Genomic DNA, 27,778 nt, shown 5'->3' with positions numbered 1-27,778 from the left:
AAAAACACATCTGGACCTCATTAGGCGAAATATTTTTTTAAATCAAGGCTGGAGTGTGTTGCACGCACATATGAACATGCCCTGCATACGCAAAAAAGTACAGTACAATGTGCAGACACACGAGCAAACCAACCTTGTTCATAGCTCAAACACATGGCACTGAAGTGTGTACATTTGCACATGCGCTCATGTGAAAGAGCCCTTAGGGTCCCTTTAAATGTGACAACTGTCAGTTGCATAAGTGCTCGACAGTTGTCCCGGCGGTAACTACTCCCGTGCCTTCACATAGGAACGATGATCGCTCAGGGAATGTAGCCGGCGCGGGATGGACATCGCTCTGGCCTGCCTGCCTCCATTCACAGTAAACAGGCAGTTGTTCATAGAGAAATGACTGCCTGTTCACAAAACATCGATCGTTATTTAGTTTTTATGCCTGCAGAAACTGAACGATGAACGATAAATCAATTATAATAATTATCATTCGTCGTTCATTCGCTGGTATCGTTTAAACTGAATGATTATAGTTCATATTTCCGTGATCCAGCAAGAATGTGAACGATAGCCGTTCCATGTAAAAGGGCGCTTAGAAACATAGAAGATTAACGGTAGAAACAGAGCACATGGTCCATCTAGTCTGCTGTATACTGTATTATTTCCTTTTTATGTTTCTCCTAGGAGTTGTATCATGATAGCTGAGACAGTCTTTCTATAGTAATCCAGCCTTGCTATTATAGGATATCCATAATCTTATGATCCCCGGGGAATTACTATTCTTGAACAGTGTGACCCCACTTAGGTTTGTCATCTTGCTTTTTGACGCTATAAGCTGCTCCAGTTTCAAGGGTCATACCCAGCCCGGGAGGTGGTTGTAATCCTGGACGATGGAAAAGAAGGGGGGGGGGGGGGCAGAAGTATCCAGGAGACATCACTATGGCAACAAGTAACCAGGGCACTGGGCTGTATTGATCCCCCCACCCTCATCATGGTAATTAAAGTCTTTCATTTCAATAGAAAGGGGCCTCCAGCCAGAAGGGTCCCTGACTTCAACTTTTAGCTACTTAACCCCTTGACTGAATAATTTCAAAAGTCTATTGCCGATGATGAACAAACTGTTGGCACTGAGTAGGTTAAAACAAATGCCGTCCCAAGTAAAGTTTACTAACGACAAGCCGCAGTAAAGAAAAAACAGAAAAGAGATGTCATGTTTCGATTGTGGGTCTGCTCAATGCCCCAAGAAGTGAGAGGTCTGTAGCCTTTCCTATTGCCCATGGAAAAAGGTTAACCAAGATTAATGAAAGGCTACCATACTTCTGCAATTTAATCAAGCCAAACCATTACCTAATACATAGGATAAATCCAGACAGATCATTGTAATGCCGATACAAAGGGGGGACAAGCAGATGCAGTGTCTGGGTACACAAAAGGAGGTTAATGCCCTGCATAAAATTACACTATTAGCTGACAACATGATCAGTGGCTGTCATTTGTAAGAAGTCAGGGCATTACTTTATGTCTCAGGACCTGCCATGTCCATTCTTAAGAATCTGGAATGGATGTATCCCCTTACCCAATCTTTTACTGACCGGTGGTGGATTTTTACTTTTATGCACTGTGGCTTTAAAACAGTACAACTAATCCCATAGAACTGTAAGGTTATAGTTACCGCTCATTCATTGTGGAGCGTTAACCTTGATCAGGCCACAGACATGAGATAACTGTTGGCCAAATGCTCATTCGGCCCATAGCTATTCATTCTCTAGTAGCGGCTTACCTTCTCTGAGGACAAAGGGTTCAGGCATGTTGAAATACCACTGCCCAATCCTTCTCTTTGACCAACATTTGCTATCGGGGAAGAGTTGGGGAAGAGACCCCCATACACATTAGACGGTTGGCTGATTCTGTAAAAGGGTTGGGCTCAACTGACATTAATCTTATGTGTATAGCCTGCTTTTCAAGACATAGAGTTAGAGGTCATGCATGTGGTAGAGCTCTAGGCATGTTCCCTATAGGGAAGGCACATAGAGTTCCTTTGGCTCCATGTTACTTATAGTGTCTCCAGGCAGAACCATAGCTTCTGCCATGTACATACCTCAGCCATATGGCAGCCGAAGGAAATTGTTTCTATATGCCTTCGTATTATAGCTCCAATGAACGTAGAGGTTGTAAGGATCTATAATAAGGTTGTGTGCATCAGGGCTTAGCATAAGTCACAGTGTATTTATACATCCATGACTATACTCTTGCCCATTGGTAGCTTCTTACCCAATTCCATGTCTATCAAGTTTTTAAAATGGAAGGGGTATTCCCATCTCAGTCCATCATGGCAGAGATAAGGGACACTCATATATACGCTGCATTTAGGTTGGCTGGGAGTATGGAAACTTGTTTCTGTAACTTATCACATTTCACAGAAGGCAGCCATACTTGCTGGTATACTAATACAGAACACCTCATATAGCCAAGGTAGGGTCAGGGGAAGTCAGATCTCGAGATAGGTGTGGGTCCCAGAGGTGGGATCCACATCTATCAGACGTTTATGGAATATCCAGTGGAAATCCCATAAAAGTCTGAGATGGGAATCTCTGTTTAATAGTATTCATTGTCATTATTATTTATTCCTTCAAAATGTCAACCTTCATCTAATATGAATATGCTATTCCTCATTCACTGTTTTGGCTTCACTAATCTGACTCTTCTTTTCTCAGCTCTCTGACCATTTCTGGGATCAGTCAGGAGGATGAGGCAATTTACCAGTGCATAGCACAGAACAGTGCGGGTTCCAGCCAGGCTAGTGCCCGGCTTTCTGTAATATGGGCAGAAGGACTACCCGGTGCGCCACAAGATGTCACTGCCACCACCATATCATCAACCTCCATCCAGGTATCGTGGAAGGAGCCGATGGAAAACACCCAGGAGATAATTGGATATGTGGTCCACATCCGCAAAACTGAAGGTACATGCCACAAATTAACATGTTATGTAAGGCTAAAGAAAAACACATGTCCATCCAGTTCAGTCTGTTATCCTGCAATATCAATGCAACCGCAGCAACTCACAGCACACTTCAGGATTTTCAAATTAAACTCAAAAGTCCATAATATGCTCGCCAAGGTATGGGGGTCAGAGCCACCAAGCCCCCCGATTAGACAATCCAATATACGTAGAAGAACGATGGCAGCATAAAAGGCATAGTAATTTTCTTATACTTTTTATTCCTCCATCAAGACTGCAACGTTTCGACCCTCTTGGGGTCTTTGTCAAGCAATATCCTGCAATATCAATCCAGAGGAAGACAAAAAAAACATAAGGTAGAAGTGAATTTTCCTAATTTCAGGGAAAAAATTGTTTTCCGATACCAACTCTGGCAATTAGAGTAATCCCTGGATCACCAATCCTTCTGAAGTAATTAGAGACTATTACATGTACTATTGAAACGCTCAAGAATGGCATCCAGGCCTCTCAAACTCTTTTATCCAGCTTGCCATCACCACGTCCTCAGGCAGAGAGTTCCATAGTCTCACTGCTCTTACAGTAAAGAACCCCCTTGTATGTTGGCATAGAAACCTTCTGTCCTATAGACATAGAGGGCGCTCCTTTGTTACAGTCCTGGTATAAATAGATAATGGGAGAGATCTCTGTATTGTCCCCTGATATAGTTATACATAGTCATCAGGTCGCCCCTCAGCCGTCATTTTTCTAAACTAAATAACCCCAATTTTAACCTGTCTGGGTATTGTAGTCCACCCATTCCATTTGTTACTTTGGCTGCCCACCTTTTAACCCGCTCAAGCCCTGATATGTCCTTCTTGAGTACCGGTGCCCAAAACTGTTCACAATATTCCATGTGTGGTCTGACCAGTGACTTGTAAAGAGGAAGAACAATGTTCTCGTATATCTATTTGATGCATCCCATGATCCCAATTGCCTTGGCAGCAGCTGCCTGACACTGGTTGCTTCAGTTAAATTTACAGTTAAAGAAGTTTTTGGAATTATTTATTTTATATAGTTTTGGGCATCTGTACTCAAAATAAGCACATTCCCCGCAGTGCTGAACTGCCATTTCAGATGTCTAGCGCTGCGGCATATGAAAGGTGATGTCACCCGCGCAGGTGACATAGAAAACCCTGGTAGGTTTACGGGACGTCATAAGTGACATCCCTCTGGGCCTTTTATTGGCTGCAGTGGGTAAACAACCTATGTGAACGCTACCTCTGTTGCAAACAGAAGACTGGAGCGCAGTAAGATCCGTTGGGGGAGCATCATGGCAGGGGAAGGTGAGTACTCTGCTTATTTTTTTATGTACTCTGCATCCCCCAGTGCCACAATTACTGGGAAACCTAAAACTCCCCAGTCCATGTCCGTGTTACCCAGTGCTTTCCCATTTAGCATGTAATGGTGACATGTATTTTCTCTGCCCATATGCAGAATCTTATATTTATCAGTATTATTTATATCTCATTTGCCACTTTTCTGCCCCCAACTTACCCAGGTCCATTTGCAACTGCCCTGTGTCCTCTCTGTTTGTCACTAATCGTATGACTAATCGTGTATAATACAGATTCAACTTCATCAGGATTCTGTAAATGCTTTCTCTATGTAATATTTGTTTCCATTTTAAGTGAAAATATTGGATTTTTCCCTGTCTTCATTGTATAATATGCAAAGTGCAGGAAGCCACAATACGGAAAGTCATCGAGTCATCAAGCACTTTGCCAGATTTAAGGATTTAGTACATGAAATTTGCAATTAATTGCCTTATAAAGTGTAGTAAGTAGTTGGTAGCTAAGAGCTTAACCTGTCACTCTAGCCAGATCAGACATGCGGCTCCCTCATACTGCTCTCTAATACATATTTATGCCTCTGATTTACATGTAATTGGAGTAATCACCAAAACCATTAGGGCAATTTGCATTAAGCACATTCCATTAAATTGAGGACAAATTTAACATATTATTTACTAATGGTGATTTTTTTTTCAGATGGCCCCAAATTCTATAACTGTTGCAGCTGCAATGGCATAACAGTTGTATTGTTTGTGTTCTACTGAACTGTAGGCACCGTCAGCACTTTGGTTTGCTATTACTGGTGTATTATAATGATTTTTTAAAAACTTTTTATGCCTCATTTAATTATAAGCAATCCACAGCCACCACCACTCCTACTTCTACTCTGAATACCAGCGTATACAACAAGTACATCCCTCTATTCTTTATTACTCCTATGTATACAGTAGAGTGTTTTACATTGCTGATAGTCTGACTGGGTTCTGATTGAAACATATAAATTTAGCATCAGAATTCTCTATTTTAGGCAGGTTTTCTATAAACTGGGTCTATAAAGTACAAGGACATTGCCACATTTATTAATGGCAGCTTAGAAATTAATTGCAGGAGGGTACCTATAGGGGGTGCAAATACGCAGTGTATACACAATATAAGGTATGCTGTTGCCTTGCATTTTTCTGCTGGTTGGCAATCTTTTTCCTCGCATACATATGTAGCATATTTACGTGCATAAAAAAGAACACACAAAATCACATTGATTTTGCGTGTAATATGCAGAAAATTTGTAGGTTTTCTGCTTCTTTACACCCCCCCCCCCATTAATTTCAATGGGTGTTTACGGTGTGTAATAGGCACCAAGATAGAACATCCCACCTAATTTTTCATGAGATCGCATGTTGCGGGAAAAAATACGCTCAAAGTGAATGAAATCATTGAAATCACTGTGTAGTATGTGCGCAAGAATTGTGCATGTAATACAGAGGGTATGTGTGCTCTTGTAAATGAGTCCTTAAGGTCCATTTAGACCCAATGATGCTCGCTCAAAATTCACTCAAAGACGTCTTTTGAGCAATAACCATTGCGTCTAAATGCACAGACATCATGCAGTTTTTTGTGCATGATTCGTTCCTTGCTCAATTCTAGTTTTCTAGAATTGAGCGATGAACTCTTATCAGCGGTGCAGGCTGTTATCACAGTCAGCAGCACTGATAAGATTCTTACAGCCTGTGTCCTGCTGGTAGTTCACAGCGGGACTTGAGCTGTAATTGCAGAGAACAATACAGCGGTTTGCTTATGCAAAACAGCTGTATTGCTCGCTGAGTGATAGTGGTGGTGTCCCGCTTCACCTGCATAGCTCTTAAGTAGCTACCAAGCTACTATAGACTATGTAAGATGATCGCTCAAAACTGTCACTCAAACTGTCATTTGAGCGACTTTTGAGCGATCATCTGTCAGTGTAAATGGGGTCTTAGGCTGCATTCACAACATGTTATAGCCTTATCTGAGTACAGGACTGTAGATTTGTCACTCGATAACATAGGTAGAAACCTGTAATCTCTGAGCTTCACTAATTTCCAGTACAAAGAAGAGAGATTAAAGTGGTCGTCCAGGACTTTTTGGATTCTTTCTATTGATGACCTATCCTCAGATGACTGGTGGGGGTCTTCTGCTGTTTCCCGATACTGCTATCACTATTAACAGTGCAGATAAGCTGACCATAGTGCAGTGACCCTGGTTGTTACTACAGGCACATCTCCTATTGAATTAAATGGGAGCTGCACCTGTAATACCAACCCAGAACAGTGTACTATGGTCAGTGCCATCTGCCTCCTGCGCTGTTCATAGTGACAGCAGCACTGGCAAAGAGCTGATCGGTGGGAATTCTGAGCGGCAAACCCCCACGATCATCTAACAATGACTTGTTCTGAGGTCATGTCATCAATAGGTAAAGATCCAAAAAGTCCTGGACAACCCCTTTAAGTGTTCTCTTATATTTTTTCCAATTTCCTCAAATTAATAAATCATGAAATCCAACTTCTCAACACAGACGAAAGATAATGGATAATAATTTTCATTTTCAACAAATGTATTTGTTTAAAGGCTGGTTTACAGGGGCCGATGATCGCTCAAAGATCGCTCAAATGACAGTTTAAGTGACAGCTTTGAGCGATCATTTAGCATAAAGTATTAAGTAGCTACTCAGATACTTAAGTACCAATTAAGTGTGCAAATGAAGCCTTAGCTGAATGCAGTTAATAGCCCGAGGCTATTATCTGCGCTCACATCCTTTGTTCTCCATGGGGAAACAATGCTATCAGCACTCCCCTGTGGAGGACTTCTGATAAAAGTGAATGACGATTTTTAGGTTAGCTTGAATTTAATGATCAGCTAACAGTGCCCGAAAATGGATGATGGGCGCACATTTACACGCACTGATTATCGCTAAAATGATCGCCAATTAGCGATTTTTTTAGCGATCATCGGCTGGTGTAAATGGGCCTTTACCTAAATTGTCCTAAACAATTGATGATGTCATATTGTTATATGATTGGAATATCTCTGGTTCATTTGCAGACCCTGTCCAAATGGAGTACCAAGAAGCTGTAAGCAAGGATACATTTCAGCAATCGGTCACTGATCTGGAACCATCAACCAGCTACATTTTCTACATAAAAGCGTATACTTCTAGAGGAGCAAGCAAAACATCTGCCAGCGTGGTGCAAAGCACTCTGGGAGAAGGTAGGAGAAGAATTTGTGAATGAGAGAACATTGGTCAAGTTAACAACCTTCATGCCAGAGTGAATTGAGATTCATTGGTTTCATAAATCATGCGTTTTCACTCACACTCGCAGCGTGAAAAAAATCACCTGTTTTTCAACGCTGCATTTACTGCAGATTCTGCCGGTTTCAGCAGCGCTGGCATGTGATATGCGAGCGTTTTGGCTGCGTTTTCAGCACAGCTGAAAGCGTAGCAAAGGATGCTGATAAAGGAAAAAAGTCAATACTCACCTAGCTGGTGAAGCTGCTGTCTCTGGCGCCACTGTCAGGACCTTGTGAAGCTGGCCAATTGCTCTGATTGGTTAAGTGCCGCTGAGTGACAGCTGGCTGAACCAATCAGAGCCAGCAATGGATGCGTCCAATCACAGCAATTCAATGAATGAATGGCTGTGATTGGACGCATCCAGTGCTGGCTGTGATTGGATGAATGGGCAGTCAATCAGCGGCTCTCAGCCAATCAGAGCAATCACTTGTTGGAGACAGGGATTTCAAATCCCTGTCACCAGAGTAAAAGTTCCCCCGCCAGCTGACCAGTTCCGAGAGCACCCCCAGGGACAGCGAGATCACCTGTAAAGGGAGTACTGATTTTTTTGACTCAGGCAGTGTAGCCAGGGCGTTTAGCGCTACCAAAAGCGCAGTACCCATATTCTAGTCTGAAGCTAAACTTCGTTAGAGTAAAATACACCACAGAAGGAGAAATATAGAAACATGAAAACAATCACAGAAAACGGCCATTACTTACTGAGATGCATCCTCACCATGCAGGTAGCTGACTACCAAATGAGGGAGCGAATTACACCTGTGCAGGACACCGATGAGACACCCACTCACACTGCCTCTTGATATAGAGGGGGGTGGCTGCTTGGTGTATAATCCCACACAGAGTGGATACAGGGTGCCAGACCATTCTGATATATGTAGTGCACCATGCAGACCAGCAATCTATTAATGACGCCATAATAGTTTGGCGGGTTGCCCTGTGCTTCAAACAGTGAACCACATTGGTACTGCCACCCTGGGCTCCCCCTGGAGTCTTAAAGCCACACTGCATGTGAATGATAGATAATAAATGCAAGGCATTAGTTGGATTTTGGCCAAGATACATGAGCCCACTAACCACTTCACGGTTCCTTGCATTGTAGTGGGTCCCTACACTAATATAAATACATCACAGAAGGGGAAATATAGAAACATAAAAAACAATGAGTAAGTATATGGCTGTTTTCTGTGATTGTCGTTAGAGTAAAATGTACTAACTTTATTGAAAACTGCACAGAATTTAATACATTTGGTGCATTTTGGTCTGACTTAAGGGGAATTTGTCACCATCTTTTTGCAGCCCTTATTGAGAGCGCCATAAGGTAGTGCCTGTCACACTGACTACAGCAATATGACTGCTGTGTGGATCTGTGCAGTAGTTTTGGAGAAACTTGCATTTTACTAGTAGCACCCAGACACAGAACTAGTTCTGCATATTCATGAGCTATAGGCTATCTACACCCACCCGACCCTCCAGCCAAAGACTGGCAGTTCCCTCTACATACACTAATACGTAGACAACAGTCAATCATTGGCTGGAGGTCGTTGTGGGTATAGCTAGTCTGCAGCTCATGAATATTCAGGAATACTTCATTTGCTGCCACCGATAAAATATGACTTTCTCAAAAACTACTGTACAGATCCACGCGGCTGACATATCACTGTAATCAGTGTGACTGTCACTACCTTGTGCTGCCCTTAGAGAAGGGTGCAAAAAGATGGTGACAGAGTGTCTTTAAAGGGGTTAGGCCAAGACGGAAATTTATCCCTTATCTACATGCACACTGCCTCTCCACTTCTCTCAATTTGGTGCTAGAAATAGCTGAATTCAAGCACTTGTCAATCTCTGCCTCTTCATTCAAGTGTGGAACTTTGGGACTCCCATTCTTGGGATTAGATGGACCTCAGCGGTTGGAACCTCACCCATCAGAAAGTTACATCTTATCCTGTTTATAGAGAATAACTTTCTATTTTGGCACAATCCCGTTAAAGCTAGAAAATGGCACTTGCATATGGTACCACTTTATGGCTTCATACATAATACATTTATCAGACTATTGTTAGATACGCCCCCTCCCATAGAACCCAGTACACCTTTGAAAACTGGTGAGAGACAAGAAAAGTCACATATTTTAGCACACAAAGGACTACAATTTCTGACAATATGACAACCTAACATTATTAATTGTGTATGCAATTGATTCAGTACGGTAGACTTTAACTGACCGACTACTAACTCAAGTGCTCTTATTTTTCCAGTACCGGCTGTCCCTTCTCTCTATATCAAGGTCCTAAACAGTACAGCCATCCAGGCAGCATGGGAGCCCTCAATCAAGCTGGGCCAAAATGAAGGCTTTAAACTCTATTACCGCAAGGTGCCTCAGCCAGACTATACTGGACCCATGCTGCTGCCTAGCAATGTTACCGCTTACAACATCTGCCAACTTGGTAAGTACTTTAAGACATATCATAGCAATATTTTTATTGGCCCTGGTAGTGTATTATATATTATGAGGTGTCACATAGTACGGAGAGGAACCTTGTGCAACACCCTTGTGCCCTATAATTATAGTGATAGGCAATAGAATTATATAGTGACACATAATAATGGTAATCAAACATGGAGCCGGCACCTCCTCTCCATTAACTCTGTCAAAGTTAGACTGACATTTACTGCAGTAACACTGGCTTGTAAATGCCACTGCGGCAAAATAACTGCGAAATTTAATATAGCAATTTCACATTGAGTCATTTAACAGCTGTCATTCATCAACATGCACTATTCCCCCAGGACAAGTGTAATATACGTAGAGGAGAAAACAGTCCTGAAAAACAAATACTTCTCCAATTCTTAATATGAAAATTCATTTTAGATAAGAGTCAAGTCTTCTATGTGGTAGGTGATTATGTGACGCTTCTAATCGATGTGCTTGGTGCAACGCTTCACTATGAGAATAGATATAAAATTGCAACTAATTTATGATTTGGACAGGCAAAACAAAGGTGAAAATGTTACGGTATCATACCCGATGATACGCCAGCCTGGGTTGCCCTAGAACTTACCCGCAACCCCTGTCCCTGCCTACTTGCCTCCACTCCTGGCTAACCCCAGGCGGGCAACTGGGCGGCGGTCCCTACACTCGCTACGGACTGAGGAGAGACGCTGGCTTACCAAGATGGAACAGGGTAGGATACCGACAGGAAGGGCAGGTGAAGAAAACCAACAGGAAATACAGGCAGACCGAGGCAGATGGATAACCTGGCAGATATAGCAGAAACTGAAAGCAGGAGACTGTCAGAGGCAGGAAGCTAGCACACTGAAACAGAAACCAATAACTGGCAGTGAATGGACCTCACTGCCAGCCTTATAAACAGAAGCCTCCGCCCAGGGGCGGAGAGAGGGAGGCGACGCCTCCTAGTAGAATCTTATAAGAGGGACTCGTGCATAGAGCTGCACTCACAGACGCCCGCCCTCACTCCGCCACCCGGACCCACGAGCGCGCGCACCGCGCCGACCAACCACCGGCGGTCCCGGCAGCCGCCGCATGGTAACAGAAAATGATGTCAATGAAACGTGTGGATTCTAATGTAATAATGTTTTGTACCTAGACCCCCTGGTAGTGTACGAGGTGAAGTTGCTGGCCTTCAATCAGCACGGAGATGGAAATTCCACGGTTCGTTTTGTGTATCTGAAAGAAGCTTCTGCCCGAGCTGGTAAGTAGCTCTCACATATTACAAGAGGTCTATAAATTATGGCATGTATCAAAAACTACTCATCGAAACACTAGCCTAGAAGAAAGACAACCCCATTGTAGATGTCCTCCTAGTGTAGGTTCTTGGCACCTTAGCATCCAGTCTTGTGTGAATTGGGACAAGACTTCTTTTACATGGGTCAATTCTCTGCCCATTGTAATGAGCGCCAGTTGACAAATAACATGTATATTGGCACTCGTTACTGCTGCTCATGTTTAACAGAGGATCAGTAGTATGGGGTCATTAATACAATAGTTCATCCCTGTACACATCATCAGAAACACATTCCTGTTTACCCATGCGTATGCCTACATAAACGATCTGATCAGATGATGAACAAAGTTCATTGGCTGATTGTAGGCATTTTCATTTGATTTGGCCATTATTTGTGCCCAGTTATTTGGCCATGTAAAGCAGACTTCAAATCAACTGCTTTGTAAATGGAGAAAGAGTAGTTTTGGTCATGGGGTATGGCTTTGGTTTCAACCGAAGGTAGACTGCCTTCTTTATCCACACCACAGCAACCACAGAAACTGCCTCTACACACCTTTTGGCTTGTACTATCCACTTGAAGCACTGCTCCAAAAGTAAATACTTTTAGCAAGCCTGACAGTACAGTTAGTTACATTATCATCTCTTCATAAACTATAAGTTTTCTTCTTTGTCTTTGCAATTAGACTTAAAGCAGCTCCTAGACCATGTAATGTGAACTAATCATCTGGGTAGATATATGGAATCCAACATTCAAGATACAAGAGGCACTTCCACACGTTGTCCATGTTGGATCGAGACCGAGTCCACATGATTCACACTCCAGCACATGCTTAGTTGTATTTTATCACTGGACGCCAACATGAACACGTCTCTTCTGGTGTGTGGATGAATTGGTTGGCTGGGAGGTGTGTGTCCCACCCTGCCAATCAGCACTTGACTGTACACATTTATTCCGACTTGTCCTCACAAAGGAGGAGTTATACTCCTAGTGATCAATATGGTCTAGAGATGGGCGAGCACCAAAATGCTCGGGTGCTCGTTACTCGGGACGAAATTTTCGCGATGCTCGAGGGTACGTTTCGAGTAACGAACCCCATTGAATTCAATGGGCGACCCGAGCATTTTTGTATATCGCCGATGCTCGCTAAGGTTTCCATTTGTGAAAATCTGGGCAATTCAAGAAAGTGATGGGAACGACACAGCAACAGATAGGGCAGGCGAGGGGCTACATGTTGGGCTGCATCTCAAGTTCCCAGGTCCCACTATTAAGCCACAATAGCGGCAAGAGTGCCACCCCCTCCCAACAATTTTTACTTCTGAAAAGCCCTCATTAGCAATGCATACCTTAGCTAAGCACCACACTACCTCCAACAAAGCACAATCACTGCCTGCATGACACTCCGCTGCCACTTCTCCTGGGTTACATGCTGCCCAACCCCCCCCCGCACGACCCAGTGTCCACAGCGCACACCAAAGTGTCCCTGCGCAGCCTTCAGCTGCCCTCATGCCACACCACCCTCATGTCTATTTATAAGTGCGTCTGCCATGAGGAGGAACCGCAGGCACACACTGCAGAGGGTTGGCACGGCTAGGCAGCGACCCTCTTTAAAAGGGGCAGGGCGATAGCCCACAATGCTGTACAGAAGCAATGAGAAATATAATCCTGTGCCACCGCCATCAGGAGCTGCACACATGGGTATAGCAATGGGGAACCTATGTGCCACACACTATTCATTCTGTCAAGGTGTCTGCATGCCCCAGTCAGACCGCGTTTTTTTATAAATAGTCACAGGCAGGTACAACTCCGCAATGGGAATTCCGTGTGCACCCACAGCATGGGTGGCTCCCTGGAACCCACCGGCTGTACATAAATGTATCCCATTGCAGTGCCCTGGACAGCAGAGCTAACGTCAGATTAAATGCAGGTGGGCTTCGGCCCACACTGCATGCCCCAACCTGACCGGGGTTTTTAATTCATAGATACAGGCAGGTACAACTCCCTATTGTGAAGTCCCTGTGGACCCACAGCATGGGTGGCTCCCTGGAACCCACCGGCGGTACATAAATATATCCCATTGCAGTGCCCATCACAGCTGAGGTAATGTCATGTTTAATGCAGGTGGGCTTCGGCCCACACTGCATGCCCCAGTCAGACTGGGGTTCTTTAGAAGTGTACACATGCAGTTACAACTACGTGTGGACCGACACCATGGGTGGCTCCCTGGAACCCACCGACGGTGCATAAATATATCCCATTGCAGTGCCCAGCACAGCTGAGGTAATGTCATGTTTAATGCAGGTGGGCTTCAGCCCACACTGCATGCCCCAGTCAGACTGGGGTTCTTTAGAAGTGGACACATGCAGTTACAACTCCGTGTGGACAGACAGCATGGGTGGGTGCCAGGAAGCCACCGGCGGTACATAAATATATCCCATTGCATTGCCCATCACAGCTGAGGTAATGTCATGTTTAATGCAGGTGGGCTTCGGCCCACACTGCATGCCCCAGTCAGACTGGGGTTCTTTAGAAGTGGACACATGCAGTTACAACTCTGTGTGGACCGACAGCATGGGTGGGTGCCAGGAAGCCACCGGCGGTACATAAATATATCCCATTGCATTGCCCATCACAGCTGAGGTAATGTCATGTTTAATGCAGGTGGGCTTCGACCCACACTGCATGCCCCAGTCAGACTGGGGTTCTTTAGAAGTGGACACATGCAGTTACAACTCCGTGTGGACCGACAGCATGGGTGGCTCCCTGGAAATCACCGGCGGTACATAAATATATCCCATTGCAGTGCCCAGCACAGCTGAGGTAATGTCATGTTTAATGCAGGTGGGCAAAAAATTAATTGGATTACACTGTAGGCGAGGGCCCCAAAAAATTGGTGTACCAACAGTACTAATGTACGTCAGAAAAATTGCCCATGCCCAACCAAGAGGGTAGGTGAAACCCATTAATCGCTTTGGTTAATGTGGCTTAATTTGTAACTAGGCCTGGAGGCAGCCCAGTTAAAATAAAAATTGGTTCAGGTGCAAGTTTCAACGCTTTAATGAGCATTGAAACGTATAAAAATTGTTTACAAAAATTATATGACTGAGCCTTGTGTGCCTAAGAAAAATTGCCCGTTCGGCGTGATTACGTCAGGTTTCAGGAGGAGGAGCAGGAGGAGGAGGATGAATATTATACACAGATTGATGAAGCTAAAAGGTCCACGTTTTTGATGGTGATAGAGAACAATGCTTCCATCCGCGGGTGCAGCCTACGTATTGTTTAGGTATCGCTGCTGTCCGCTGGTGAAGAAGAGAAGTCTGGGGAAATGCAGGCTTTGTTCATCTTGATGAGTGTTAGCCTGTCGGCACTGTCGGTTGACAGGCGGGTACGCTTATCTGTGATGATTCCCCCAGCCGCACTAAACACCCTCTCTGACAAGACGCTAGCCGTAGGACAAGCAAGCACCTCCAGGGCATACAGCGCGAGTTCAGGCCACGTGTCCAGCTTCGACACCCAGTAGTTGTAGGGGGCAGAGGCGTCACGGAGGACGGTCGTGCGATCGGCTACATACTCCCTCACCATCCTTTTACAGTGCTCCCGCCGACTCAGCCGTGACTGGGGAGCGGTGACACAGTCTTGCTGGGGAGCCAGAAAGCTGTCAAAGGCCTTAGAGAGTGTTCCCCTGCCTGTGCTGTACATGCTGCCTGATCTCCGCGCCTCCCCTGCTACCTGGCCCTCGGAACTGCGCCTTCGGCCACTAGCGCTGTCGGATGGGAATTTTACCATCAGTTTGTCCGCCAGGGTCCTGTGGTATAGCATCACTCTCGAACCCCTTTCCTCTTCGGGTATGAGAGTGGAAAGGTTCTCCTTATACCGTGGGTCGAGCAGTGTGTACACCCAGTAATCCGTAGTGGCCAGAATGCGTGTAACGCGAGGGTTACGAGAAAGGCATCCTAACATGAAGTCAGCCATGTGTGCCAGGGTACCTGTACTCAACACATGGCTGTCCTCACTAGGAAGATCACTTTCAGGATCCTCCTCCTCCTCCTCCTCCTCAGGCCATACACGCTGAAAGGATGACAGGCAAGCAGCATGGGTACCCTCAGCAGTGGGCCAAGCTGTCTCTTCCCCCTCCTCCTCATCCTCCTCCCCCTCCTCCTCCTCCTCCTCCTCCTTAACGCGCTGAGATATAGACAGGAGGGTGCTCTGACTATCCAGCGACATACTGTCTTCCCCCGCCTCTGTTTCCGAGCGCAAAGCGTCTGCCTTTATGCTTTGCAGGGAACTTCTCAAGAGGCATAGCAGAGGAATGGTGACGCTAATGACTGCAGCATCGCCGCTCACCATCTGGGTAGACTCCTCAAAGTTTCCAAGGACCTGGCAGATGTCTGCCAACCAGGCCCACTCTTCTGTAAAGAATTGAGGAGGCTGACTCCCACTGCGCCGCCCGTGTTGGAGTTGGTATTCCACTATAGCTCTACACTGCTCATAGAGCCTGGCCAACATGTGGAGCGTAGAGTTCCACCGTGTGGGCACGTCGCACAGCAGTCGGTGCACTGGCAGATGAAACCGATGTTGCAGGGTGCGCAGGGTGGCAGCGTCCGTGTGGGACTTGCGGAAATGTGCGCAGAGACGGCGCACCTTTCCGAGCAGGTCTGACAAGCGTGGGTAGCTTTTCAGAAAGCGCTGAACCACCAAATTAAAGACGTGGGCCAGGCATGGCACATGCGTGAGGCTGCCGAGCTGCAGAGCCGCCACCAGGTTACGGCCGTTGTCACACACGACCATGCCCGGTTGGAGGCTCAGCGGCGCAAGCCAGCGGTCGGTCTGCTCTGTCAGACCTTGCAGCAGTTCGTGGGCTGTGTGCCTCTTCTCTCCTAAGCTGAGTAGTTTCAGCACGGCCTGCTGACGCTTGCCCACCGCTGTGCTGCCGTGCCGCGCGACACCAACTGCTAGCGACGTGCTCCTGGTGACACATCTTGATTGCGAGACAGAGGTTGCGTAGGAGGAGGAGGAGGAGGGTGGTTTAGTGGAGGAAACATACACCGCTGCAGATACCAGCACCGAGCTGGGGCCCGCAATTCTGGGGGTGGGTAGGACGTGAGCGGTCCCAGGCTCTGACTCTGTCCCAGCCTCCACTAAATTCACCCAATGTGCCGTCAGGGAGATATAGTGGCCCTGCCCGCCTGTGCTTGTCCACGTGTCCGTTGTTAAGTGGACCTTGGCAGTAACCGTGTTGGTGAGGGCGCGTACAATGTTGCGGGAGACGTGGTCGTGCAGGGCTGGGACAGCACATCGGGAAAAGTAGTGGCGACTGGGAACTGAGTAGCGTAGGGGCCGCGGCCGCCATCATATCTTTGAAAGCCTCCGTTTCCACAACCCTATACGGCAGCATCTCCAGGCTGATAAATTTGGCTATGTGTACGTTTAACGCTTGAGCGTGCAGGTGCGTGGCGGTGTACTTGCGCTTGCGCTCCAACACTTGCGCTAGCGACAGCTGGACGGTGCGCTGAGAGACATTGGTGGATGGGGCCGAGGACAGCGGAGGTGAGGGTGTGGGTGCAGGCCAGGAGACGGTAGTGCCTGTGTCCTGAGAGGGGGGTTGGATCTCAGTGGCAGGTTGGGGCACAGGGGGAGAGGCAGCGGTGCAAACCGGAGGCGGTGAACGGCCTTCGTCCCACCTTGTAGGGTGCTTGGCCATCATATGTCTGCGCATGCTGGTGTTGGTAAGGCTGGTGGTGGTGGCTCCCCGGCTGATCTTGGCGCGACAAAGGTTGCACACAACTGTTTGTCGGTCGTCTGCACTCTCAGTGAAAAACTGCCAGACCTTTGAGCACCTCAGCCTCTGCAGGGTGGCATGGCGCGAGGGGGCGCTTTGGGAAACAGTTGGTGGATTATTCGGTCTGGCCCTGCCTCTACCCCTGGCCACCGCACTGCATCTTCCAACCTGCCCTGCTGCTGCACTTGCCTCCCCCTCTGAAGACCTGTCCTCAGTAGGCGTAGCAAACCAGGTGGGGTCAGTCACCTCATCGTCCTGCTGCTCTTCCTCCGAATCCTCTGTGCGCTCCTCCCTCGGACTTACTCCAATTACTACTACCTGGGTGATAGACAACTGTGTCTCATCGTCATCATCCTCCTCACCCACGGAAAGCTCTTGAGACAATTGCCGGAAGTCCCCGGGAACTTTCCAAAGGTTGGGCATCGGTCATGACAAACTCCTCCGGTGGGAGAGGAACCATTGCTGGCCATTCTGGGCAGGGGCCCGGGAACAGTTCCTGGGAGTCTGCCTGCTCCTCAGAATGTGTCATTGTAATGGAGTGAGGAGGCTGGGAGGAAGGAGGAGCAGCAGCCAGAGGATTCAGAGTTGCAGCAGTGGACGGCGTAGAAGTCTGGGTGGTCGATAGATTGCTGGATGCACTTTCTGCCATCCACGACAGGACCTGCTCACACTGCTCATTTTCTAATAAAGGTCTACCGCGTGGACCAATTAATTGTGAGATGAATGTGGGGACGCCAGAAAAGTGCCTCTCTCCTAATCCCGCAGCAGTCGGCTGCGATACATCTGGATCAGGAGCTCGGCCTGTGCCCACACCCTGACTTGGGCCTCCGCGTCCTCGCCCGCGTCCTCTATGCCTACCCCTACCCCTCAGCATGCTGTAATACCAGTAGTGCAGAAACAGAACGCTGTAATTAAATGTGCCGCTTATTGGCCTGTGGTTGGAGGCTGACTTCGCTTACGGAACGCACAGCAGAGGCAGGAAAGAATTTTGCGCAAGCCTGCTGTAACACTTAGCTGGCTGCGTATGAATTAGGACAACTACCCCCAGCAGAGACGCAGTACAGTCAGGACGGTCACAGGCAGCCCAAATAGATTTTTTTTCCCAAATTTTTTTGGAAAAGCCCACTGCGTATATAGACTGGATATGTCTTTCACTGTCCCTGCCTCACCACCACTACTGGCCATGGACTATGTAAAATTACTGCAGACTGTTTCACTCTGGACAGGATGACAGCGGTGATGTAAGAGGCAACGCAGAGGCAGGAAAGAATTTTGCGCAAGCCTGCTGTAACACTTAGCTGGCTGCGTATGAATTAGGACAACTACCCCCAGCAGAGACGCAGTACAGTCAGGACGGTCACAGGCAGCCCAAATAGATTTTTTTCCCCAAATTTTTTTGGAAAAGCCCACTGCGTATATAGACTGGATATGTCTTTCACTGTCCATGCCTCACCACCACTACTGGCCGTGGACTATGTAAAATTACTGCAGACTGTTTCACTCTGGACAGGATGACAGCGGTGATGTAAGAGGCAACGCAGAGGCAGGAAAGAATTTTGCGCAAGCCTGCTGTAACACTTAGCTGGCTGCGTATGAATTAGGACAACTACCCCCAGCAGAGACGCAGTACAGTCAGGACGGTCACAGGCAGCCCAAATAGATTTTTTTCCCCAAATTTTTTTGGAAAAGCCCACTGCGTATATAGACTGGATATGTCTTTCACTGTCCCTGCCTCACCACCACTACTGGCCGTGGACTATGTAAAATTACTGCAGACTGTTTCACTCTGGACAGGATGACAGCGGTGATGTAAGAGGCAACGCAGAGGCAGGAAAGAATTTTGCGCAAGCCTGCTGTAACACTTAGCTGGCTGCGTATGAATTAGGACAACTACCCCCAGCAGAGACGCAGTACAGTCAGGACGGTCACAGGCAGCCCAAATAGATTTTTTTTCCCAAATTTTTTTGGAAAAGCCCACTGCGTATATAGACTGGATATGTCTTTCACTGTCCATGCCTCACCACCACTACTGGCCGTGGACTATGTAAAATTACTGCAGACTGTTTCACTCTGGACAGGATGACAGCAGTGATGTAAGAGGCAACGCAGAGCAGGAAAGAATTTTGCGCAAGCCTGCTGTAACACTTAGCTGGCTGCGTATGAATTAGGACAACTACCCCCAGCAGAGACGCAGTACAGTCAGGACGGTCACAGGCAGCCCAAATAGATTTTTTTTCCCAAATTTTTTTGGAAAAGCCCACTGCGTATATAGACTGGATATGTCTTTCACTGTCCCTGCCTCACCACCACTACTGGCCGTGGACTATGTAAAATTACTGCAGACTGTTTCACTCTGGACAGGATGACAGCGGTGATGTAAGAGGCAACGCAGAGGCAGGAAAGAATTTTGCGCAAGCCTGCTGTAACACTTAGCTGGCTGCGTATGAATTAGGACAACTACCCCCAGCAGAGACGCAGTACAGTCAGGACGGTCACAGGCAGCCCAAATAAAATTTTTTTGGAAAAGCCCACTGCGTATATAGACTGGATATGTCTTTCACTGTCCCTGCCTCACCACCACTACTGGCCGTGGACTATGTAAAATTACTGCAGACTGTTTCACTCTGGACAGGATGACAGCGGTGATGTAAGAGGCAACGCAGAGGCAGGAAAGAATTTTGCGCAAGACTGCTGTAACACTTAGCTGGCTGCGTATGAATTAGGACAACTACCCCCAGCAGAGACGCAGTACAGTCAGGACGGTCACAGGCAGCCCAAATAGATTTTTTTCCCCAAATTTTTTGGGAAAAGCCCACTGCGTATATAAACTGGATATGTCTTTCACTGTCCCTGCCTCACCACCACTACTGGCCGTGGACTATGTAAAATTACTGCAGGACGCAATGCTCTGGACGCAATGCTCTGCACGGCCGATATACAAAAAAAAAAAAAAAAAGTGCAACACTGCAAAAAGCAGCCTCAACAGTACTGCACAAGGTCAGATGTGGCCCTAAGAAGGACCGTTGGGGTTCTTGAAGCCTAAAATAACTCCTAACGCTCTCCCTATAGCAGCTCCGGCACCAGCAGCACTTTCCCTGATCTCTGTCAGAATGCATCTGTGGCGAGCCGTGGGAGGGGCCGATTTATATACTCGGGTGACACCTGATCTCGCCAGCCACTCTCTGCAGGAGGGTGGTATAGGGCTTGAACGTCGCAGGGGGAAGTTGTAATGCCTTCCCTATCTTTCTATTGGCCAGAAAAGTGCGCTAACGTCTCAGAGATGAAAGTGAAAGTAACTCGAACATCGCGTGGTGCTCCCCTCTAGTAACGAGCATCTCAAACACGCTAATACTCGAACGAGTATCAAGCTCGGACGAGTACGTTCGCTCATCTCTAATGTGGTCAAGTTGGAGTTCCTGTTCTGCTTCACAGTTCAGATAAGTCTGTTTGGCTTTAGTGTAGTCTGGAGTTTTGTATCAACTATCTCCTGACTATTTGCTCTTTTCACATTTGTGTAATATCTGGTTCATTGTATTCTTGTGTAGCATCTCACTTTGCATATACTTTTGTACATTGCTTGTAGCCATTATTCCTGTTTCCAACTAGAAAGAGTCAGGGTTGCCCCAGCTTCTTGATGTGGGATTGATCTCATCAGGGTGAGTGCTCCCCTTTTAGGTAGGGTCTCCTCACATTAGTAGGATAGGGTCAGATTTCCCTATTCCCCACTTTTTGAGTTTGTTATATAAGTATTGTGTTAGTATATTTTGTGAAGAATGCATTCGCAAAGTCTTCAGACCCTTTCACTTTTTTATTGCTATGTTGTGGCCTTATGTAAATTTAAAAAATCAAGTTTTAAACTTTCAGTGCAGCAGAACTTTTCTTGTAGCCTCCTCTAGATCTGCCCCAACACGATGCTGTCTCTGAGATTAACAGGCAGTTCTCTCCTCCTCATGGCTTGGTCTTGGGTCTGATATGCATTGTGAGCTGTGAGACCTTATATAGACAGGCTTGTGTATTTTAAAAGGATGTTCAATAAACTGAATTTACCACATGAGACTCCAAACAAAGGTGTAAGAACATATCAAAGATGATCAAGCGAAATAGGAAGCCCCCAGAGCTAAATTTCAAGTATTCTACGAAACAGTCTGAATACCTATGTCAATGCAAAATGTTAGTTTTTCATTTTTTAAACATTTACAAAGATTCTCAATATTCCGTTTTCACTTTGTCATTATGGGGTATTGAGTGCAGAATGATGGGGAACAACGTGATTTTTAAAAATTCGCATAAGACCAGAACATAGAAAAAATGTAAAAAAAGTGAAAGAGTCTGAAGACTTTCCAAATCCACAGTATATCTATCCTTTTAGGACAATATATTATATCCAATCCAAATAAAAGAGCAGATGTGAGCATCTCCAAGTGTTCTTTATTGCCCAAAACAATGTGCCGTTTCAGCACCTTTTTCAAGCATACAAATAGCCGCATTCCACCACTATGTATATATATATATACTATTCCCCATGAACCAATCACCTATTAAGCAATCATGCTTAATTAAAATTAGCAAGGCAAAGGCCAATCAAAATGTGTCACACTTAACTGGAAATTCTAATCATTAATGTAGAGTCTTATCACCTAATCTTGCAGAAGGGCTTTCAGTCATTGGGTCCACATCATCATCTCATTTGCACCTGTGATGCTGCCGAGGCTTATTATTGGCTTATTTGCATTACTGGATCCACATCATCAAGATTTTCCTGGAGTTTTTCTGTGCAGGAAAACCAATCAAGGAAGAGTTGTGCCTAGTATTAGCCAAACAGCACATAATCCCCGTCACTTGTACACACAGCGCCAATACAACTTACTGCATGCAGCGTATATATATATATATATATATATATATATATATATATATATATATATATATATATCATGATGGATGGAGGATCAGGATTTTGGAAAGTTGGTAGAATGTGGCTATTTGTTTGGTTGAAAAAGGCTAATTTGAGCCGAAACGTCACACTTTATACGTTGTTTCGGACAATAAAGACCATAAAGATCACTATTAGAGATGGTGACATCTGCTTTTGTTTGGATCGCTATGTAATGGTGGGTGGGATCGGCTCAGCTGGACGATCTGCTGCATTCCACTGTTGAGGAAAGGAGCCCATTGGTGCTGATTCCAGTCTTGCATTTGAATATATTACGTCCAATCCGGACAAGGTGTTTTACGTCCAGCTTGGAAGTAACAGTCAGACTAGGATATGGTGGGCCGATGAGTGAATGCAGCTGCGAGGACTCGGTGTAGGCTTGTGAACATGGTAACAATACGTCAGAAATATAGATGGTACCCTCCACTATTTTATGGCAGTTTTTAATATCTATACATATTGAAAAAAGTTTCCCAAAAAACACAAGTTACCACAATTTTTGGAAGGCTTTCTATTTAAGCCCTTATTTCTGTACACAGTGCTAAATCCATCCTGCAATTGTGTAGGTGATGAACAGAGGGCGAAGTCATCTACAACTGGCATCATCATTGGAATACATATCGGTGTGACCTGTATCATTTTCTGTGTGCTGTTCCTTATGTTCGGATACCGTGGAAGGTAGGAGAAAGACACATTTCTACTTGTAGGATCAGAAAAGAGGAAATATTTAGAGAAAACTGGAAAATTTAAAAGATAATGCTTTAATACATAGAAGATGCACAATGTGTTTAGCATAGAAGCATACATCTTAGTGAGCAATGTGGATTATACTGGGCACTAATTGAAGCTACACCCATAAACCCCTTTTTAGCTTTTATATTGCTATGTTCCAAGAACCATAAGGCTGGGGTCACGCAAGACGGAATTTCAGCAGAATTCTCACAAAATGGTCGCACCGAAAAACCATGAGATTTCCACGGGAGAAGCGCACCTTCAAAACTTACGGCCTTTAGGCGCGGGTTTTGGAGCGGTTTTGCCATCACCATACTGCTGCGGCTTTCTCTCCCCATAGAGAGGAGTGAGGCCGCTGCAGAAACAAGAAAAGAATTGACATGCTGCAGAATTGAATTCCGCGCCGCATGCCAGTTTTCGTGCAGCTTGGCCGCAGCGTCCACTTTGCTGGCTAATCCTGGCATTAGGAGCTGCGGGTAGAATTGCTGTGTGGACCTTCCGCACTGAAATTCCGTGGCAATTTTTCCCCGTGTGAATCCAGCCTAATACTTTTTTCCCTTGACATAGCCATATGAGGCCTTGTTTTTTGCGGGATGAGTTCCATTTTCTAAACATACCACTTTTGGATACATATAAATGAATTGTTTGACTTTTATTTTTGGAGAGGATAGAAAAAATGCTAGAAGTTTCACCATTATATTTTTTAGGTTTTCTTTTATGAGGTTCATTGTACAGTATAAATGAAAAGTCACTTTTATCTTGCGGGTCAATATAATTACTACATCTGTTGCAAAAAAAAAGGTTTTTCACGTTTTTGATGTGCATGAAATACAAATCCTTTTTTTCTGCCTCTCTTTCCTAGACTGATGAAGTGTAAGGCGTCGCAAGACCAAATGTCAGCTCCACAAGTTGTTGGTGGCGTTAATGGCAGAATTTCACACCAAAATTCTCAAAATGGTGCCACATTGATAGATAATAATGTTTCAGAACTGAAAGGGAAAGTTGGTGATCTCAATGAGATGGAGCATCTGTTTCCTCATTCACCACGCCATCGATCAGAGGTGAGATGCATTCATGTAGTCATATCATAAAGTTAGATCATCATAGTAAATGTCCCTAACCAAGCAAGGAAGGGCATCTAATGTATGCAGCTCATATACGAATAACATGTGGTCTGATTGCGATCAAAGTCACAGTTCTAGACAAACACAATCTGTCTTTTATTGAGCACACTGAGTAAGGGTCCATTGAGACAGGACGAATGTCAGGCAAATGATGCCCGACACTTGTCTCTATGTGTCCTCCCTCCCGTGCTCCTGCACAGGAGCTAGTAGTGCTGGCTCGCTCACAGAGTGGCCAGCAGGGGGGCAGGGCAGCTGCAGGAGATTTCACTCCTCGCTCTCCCCTGCCCCTTTCCATTGACTTAACATAGCGGCCGTTCAGTACTGAACAGCCGCTATGTTAAGTCAATGGAGAGAGGCAGGGGAGCGCGAGGAGAGAACTCTCCTCCAGCCTCTCCACTGAGAGCTTATGATACTAGTTTCCTTGCAGGTGCACAGGAGCTAGTATGTGCGGGGACAAGTGTCGGGCATCGTTTGCCTGACAATCGTCCCGTCTAAAAGGACCTTAAGTATCCAGGGAGAAAAAATAAGCGAACTTCTATATTAATGATTTCTCCAAGAGATAATTGGCAAAAAGTGTTACACTTGGGCAGTGTGGGTATCACTGGTGCTTTGCCTATCAAATAAAGGCATACAAAGCCTGGTTACTGACAAATCTGTTCTTCTCAAGGACAGAAAAGAAAATTTGCGTTTTCGATTGGCAAAATCAGAGTCCGTAACTCTATTAAAATGCTGTGGCACGACCTGAAGGAGGCTGTGTATGCAAGGCATCACAGAAATATTGAAGAAATAAAATAAAATTGCAGAGAGGAATAGTTCAAAATTCCTCTCCAACATTCTGCAAATCTTATTTACAGTTCTGTGTATTTTTTTGGAGGTGATTGTTACTAAAGGAGGATCTACAGTTTATTAAATTCAAGTATTCACTTACTTTATTTCCCTGTCCTGTGAATGTTTACTTAATGGGTTCAATAAAAGATATGAATGGTACAAGTATTTATGTGATATTAGATTAGTTAGATTGCATTTGTCTAGAATTGTGAAATCAATGGATTCTATTCTCTGTGTATTAAGCACACAAATCCGTCTGTATGAGTCGGCCTAAGATGCATATATGCTGAATGAGTATAAAACCAATGTTACAGATGCTGTCTATGGCGTGTGCGGCAGTTTTGCCAAGTTCCTGAATGTATTACTTTTAGCTCATCAATGGAAATAACTATCATACACAGTAAAGCTCGCTATACACATTATATACAGAGAAAAGTTTGCTCATTAGAGCAAGATCGGCGACAATATAGGAGCCTACTGGATCGTCCACTGATGGTATGTGGGGAAAAAGAAGAATCGGGCATGTTGGGTTTTAGCAAGCCTAATTCTTTCTTCCAATGGACGATAAGCCATTGCCAGAGGGCAGATTGTCTTCAAATAAAATTAACATGCACACTCAGCTATGCAGACATATTTATGCTATAGACTTAAGCCCCAATTTACATGGGACTGCTGTCAGGCACTGTCCCAGAGATGATTGTTCCTGTGCTCTTACACAGGAGCAATCACCACTAAGTAAATGCAGCAGGAGAGGGCTGGAAATAGCATTAACATCATGCCAGCCATAGATATTCCTACAAGGGCGGCTTGACACGGACGTATTTGTGAATGTTTTTGTGCACACAAAAATTGCATGTGCAAAACACGGAAAGGAGAACCCATTGATTTCAATAGGTTTGGTCCTTTTTTTTGTGTGCAAATATGCCCTCCTCTATCTTTCTGTGTATTTGAGCAGCAAAGCGCCCATAGAAGTCTATGGGAGGTGTCCAAAGATATGCAATTCACAAGGGGATGCACAATATGTTGCGCAAAACCACAGGGAAAATAATACATCTGGACTTCATTAGGCTAAATAGCCTTTTAAATCAGGGTGGAGGGGGCTCATATGAACAGGGCCTGCATGCGTAAAAACTAGTACTATGCTCAGACATGCGCGTACATCAATCTAGTTCACTGTGCCAATATGGTGCACTGAGGCAAGCGTATTGGAGTTTACGCTCATCCAAAGGAGTGTGTCAACTATAGATCTGCCATAAAGTGTATGCCTGTCACAGATGTTCTTCACAGATCTCACCATAAACATGTACCAGCTACAAATGTCCTCCCAACAATATGGGATTACCCACAGATGCCCTGTAAAATTCTACAGGCTCTGAGACCACAGTTTCTACTATAGCTGTTTATCGTGGCATGCATAGAATATCCCATTATTCCCTCTACCCCTTTCCTTGTAGGAGAGAAGGGTTGCATTATACTTCGGACACTTTGCTCACATCGCAGCAATTGTTGATTGGGGAAGCCCTTTGCAGGTTCACTTAGCCTTTATGAAAAGGATAGGTCCATCTACTCAGGGGCTCCATAGCAGTTGCATCGGCTGGCTCTAACTTATGCAAACTTTCCCTTGGCCATGTGTGAACAAGTATACATAATGCAACAAAAAACTTCTATATGTAAACTCTATGTCTACAGCTGCATCAATGACTTGAGAGCCATATTAACCTGCATTTTTCTTTCCTCCATGTCAGTCTGCTCCTTTGCATCCTTTGGACGTCACTCTGGTGTCCGCCATCATTCCCGATGAAATCAGTTTTGCTGAAGAGGACCCTCCTGGATCTCAGGCAATAAACCATCCACCCGCAGCCAAGGACTGAGCCCCAAACTTCCTCTAAGACTGAACTGACCAAGAATCCTTGCTGCTCCTTTCAGCTGTGTTTGTTCGGAGCTTTCTATACATCTCAGGTCTCCATTTTCCAAACCCTGTGATTCTCCTGTACCTTTTTGATAGAGTTTTGTACTTTTTTATTATTATGTGAGAACTATGGCACTTATAGACTGTTACTCTCCAGAGACTGTGGGCAGCCAACTTTTTTTTCACTCGCAACACATGGAATTTGCCTGCTTTTAAGCCCTTTGAATACAGGGCTGATAGATTTTTATAGGGAAATTTACTCAATTCACATCACTACCCACTGACTTTTTGTAACCCTCCCCTGTTATTATTATTATGCCAGATGATTGTTTAGGCTCTTGGGGATTGGGGGTATCCTCGGGAAGTCTGCTGCTCTTGTAGCCTGGTCTGAATTTTATATTTTTCATTAGGGTTGTGTTCTTATTTGTCTGTTGACTGATGAGTCGGATACAAACTGTCTTGAGGAGTTTATACAGAGGTCAATCTCCGAACCTACCTCAACCGGGATGAATGTTTTCAAGTGTGATCTGTTTGTTATTCTGTGATATTTGATTCGCTCATGCTTGCATGATTAGAGCGGACATATGGGTTTGTGCATTTTCGTGAACATTCTGCAGAAATTTCATGACTGGAGCCATCTAACGAGGAATGTGTGGTTAGCAGAGATTAAATACAAGTAGACTGTAGATGAACAGTTGTGTAGGACTACCATTAGGTTATGTTTCCAAAAGTGACATTTCACTACAATGTGAAAGAAAAGGCACATTCATGTAGATACTAAATTCGCTCTAAGGCATATAGAAAAGAACTTTGTTCTTAAGTGGAACTAAACATGTTTTGGGATCTATACTTTGTCTTACAGTTTGGTGCACAAGAGCTGCTTTCGTCAACTTTGGCCACCCTGTCTTATAAGAAATAATGAAAGAAAGTGAAAAGGAGGTTTAACGAATCCTGAACCTTTCTTTTCTGTGATGGTGGGTTGTGATGGTCTGAAAAAGCACCAGTAGTGGGCCCTATTATGCCTTTTACCCCTTTAAATATTGGTATACTTGACCCATTGCTACATTTGTCCTATTGTCCGTGTAGCCATGTTATGCCAACTGGAGAGTACCAACCACTTTTTTAGT

At 45.2% G+C, this 27,778-nt stretch overlaps 1 protein-coding gene across 1 annotated transcript in view; it reads left to right on the top strand.

Annotated features, from left to right (window-relative positions):
- The window catches only part of IGDCC3 (immunoglobulin superfamily DCC subclass member 3), a 104,626-nt gene extending 77,685 nt beyond the window's left edge, over nucleotides 1-26,941 (top strand). Inside the window, exons 8-14 of the mRNA XM_066589989.1 lie at nucleotides 2,706-2,953; nucleotides 7,359-7,523; nucleotides 9,861-10,049; nucleotides 11,211-11,315; nucleotides 22,598-22,736; nucleotides 23,653-23,851; nucleotides 26,488-26,941. Coding sequence (XP_066446086.1) covers nucleotides 2,706-2,953; nucleotides 7,359-7,523; nucleotides 9,861-10,049; nucleotides 11,211-11,315; nucleotides 22,598-22,736; nucleotides 23,653-23,851; nucleotides 26,488-26,613 — 1,171 coding nt within the window. The 3' untranslated portion in view covers nucleotides 26,614-26,941. The remainder of the gene's footprint in view (nucleotides 1-2,705; nucleotides 2,954-7,358; nucleotides 7,524-9,860; nucleotides 10,050-11,210; nucleotides 11,316-22,597; nucleotides 22,737-23,652; nucleotides 23,852-26,487) is intronic.
- The last annotated feature ends 837 nt before the right edge of the window (nucleotides 26,942-27,778 follow it).

The sequence above is a fragment of the Eleutherodactylus coqui genome, chromosome 2 (genome assembly GCF_035609145.1).
Source record: "Eleutherodactylus coqui strain aEleCoq1 chromosome 2, aEleCoq1.hap1, whole genome shotgun sequence".
Classification (NCBI taxonomy): domain Eukaryota; kingdom Metazoa; phylum Chordata; class Amphibia; order Anura; family Eleutherodactylidae; genus Eleutherodactylus; species Eleutherodactylus coqui.
This window is presented reverse-complemented; position numbering and strand designations above follow the sequence as displayed.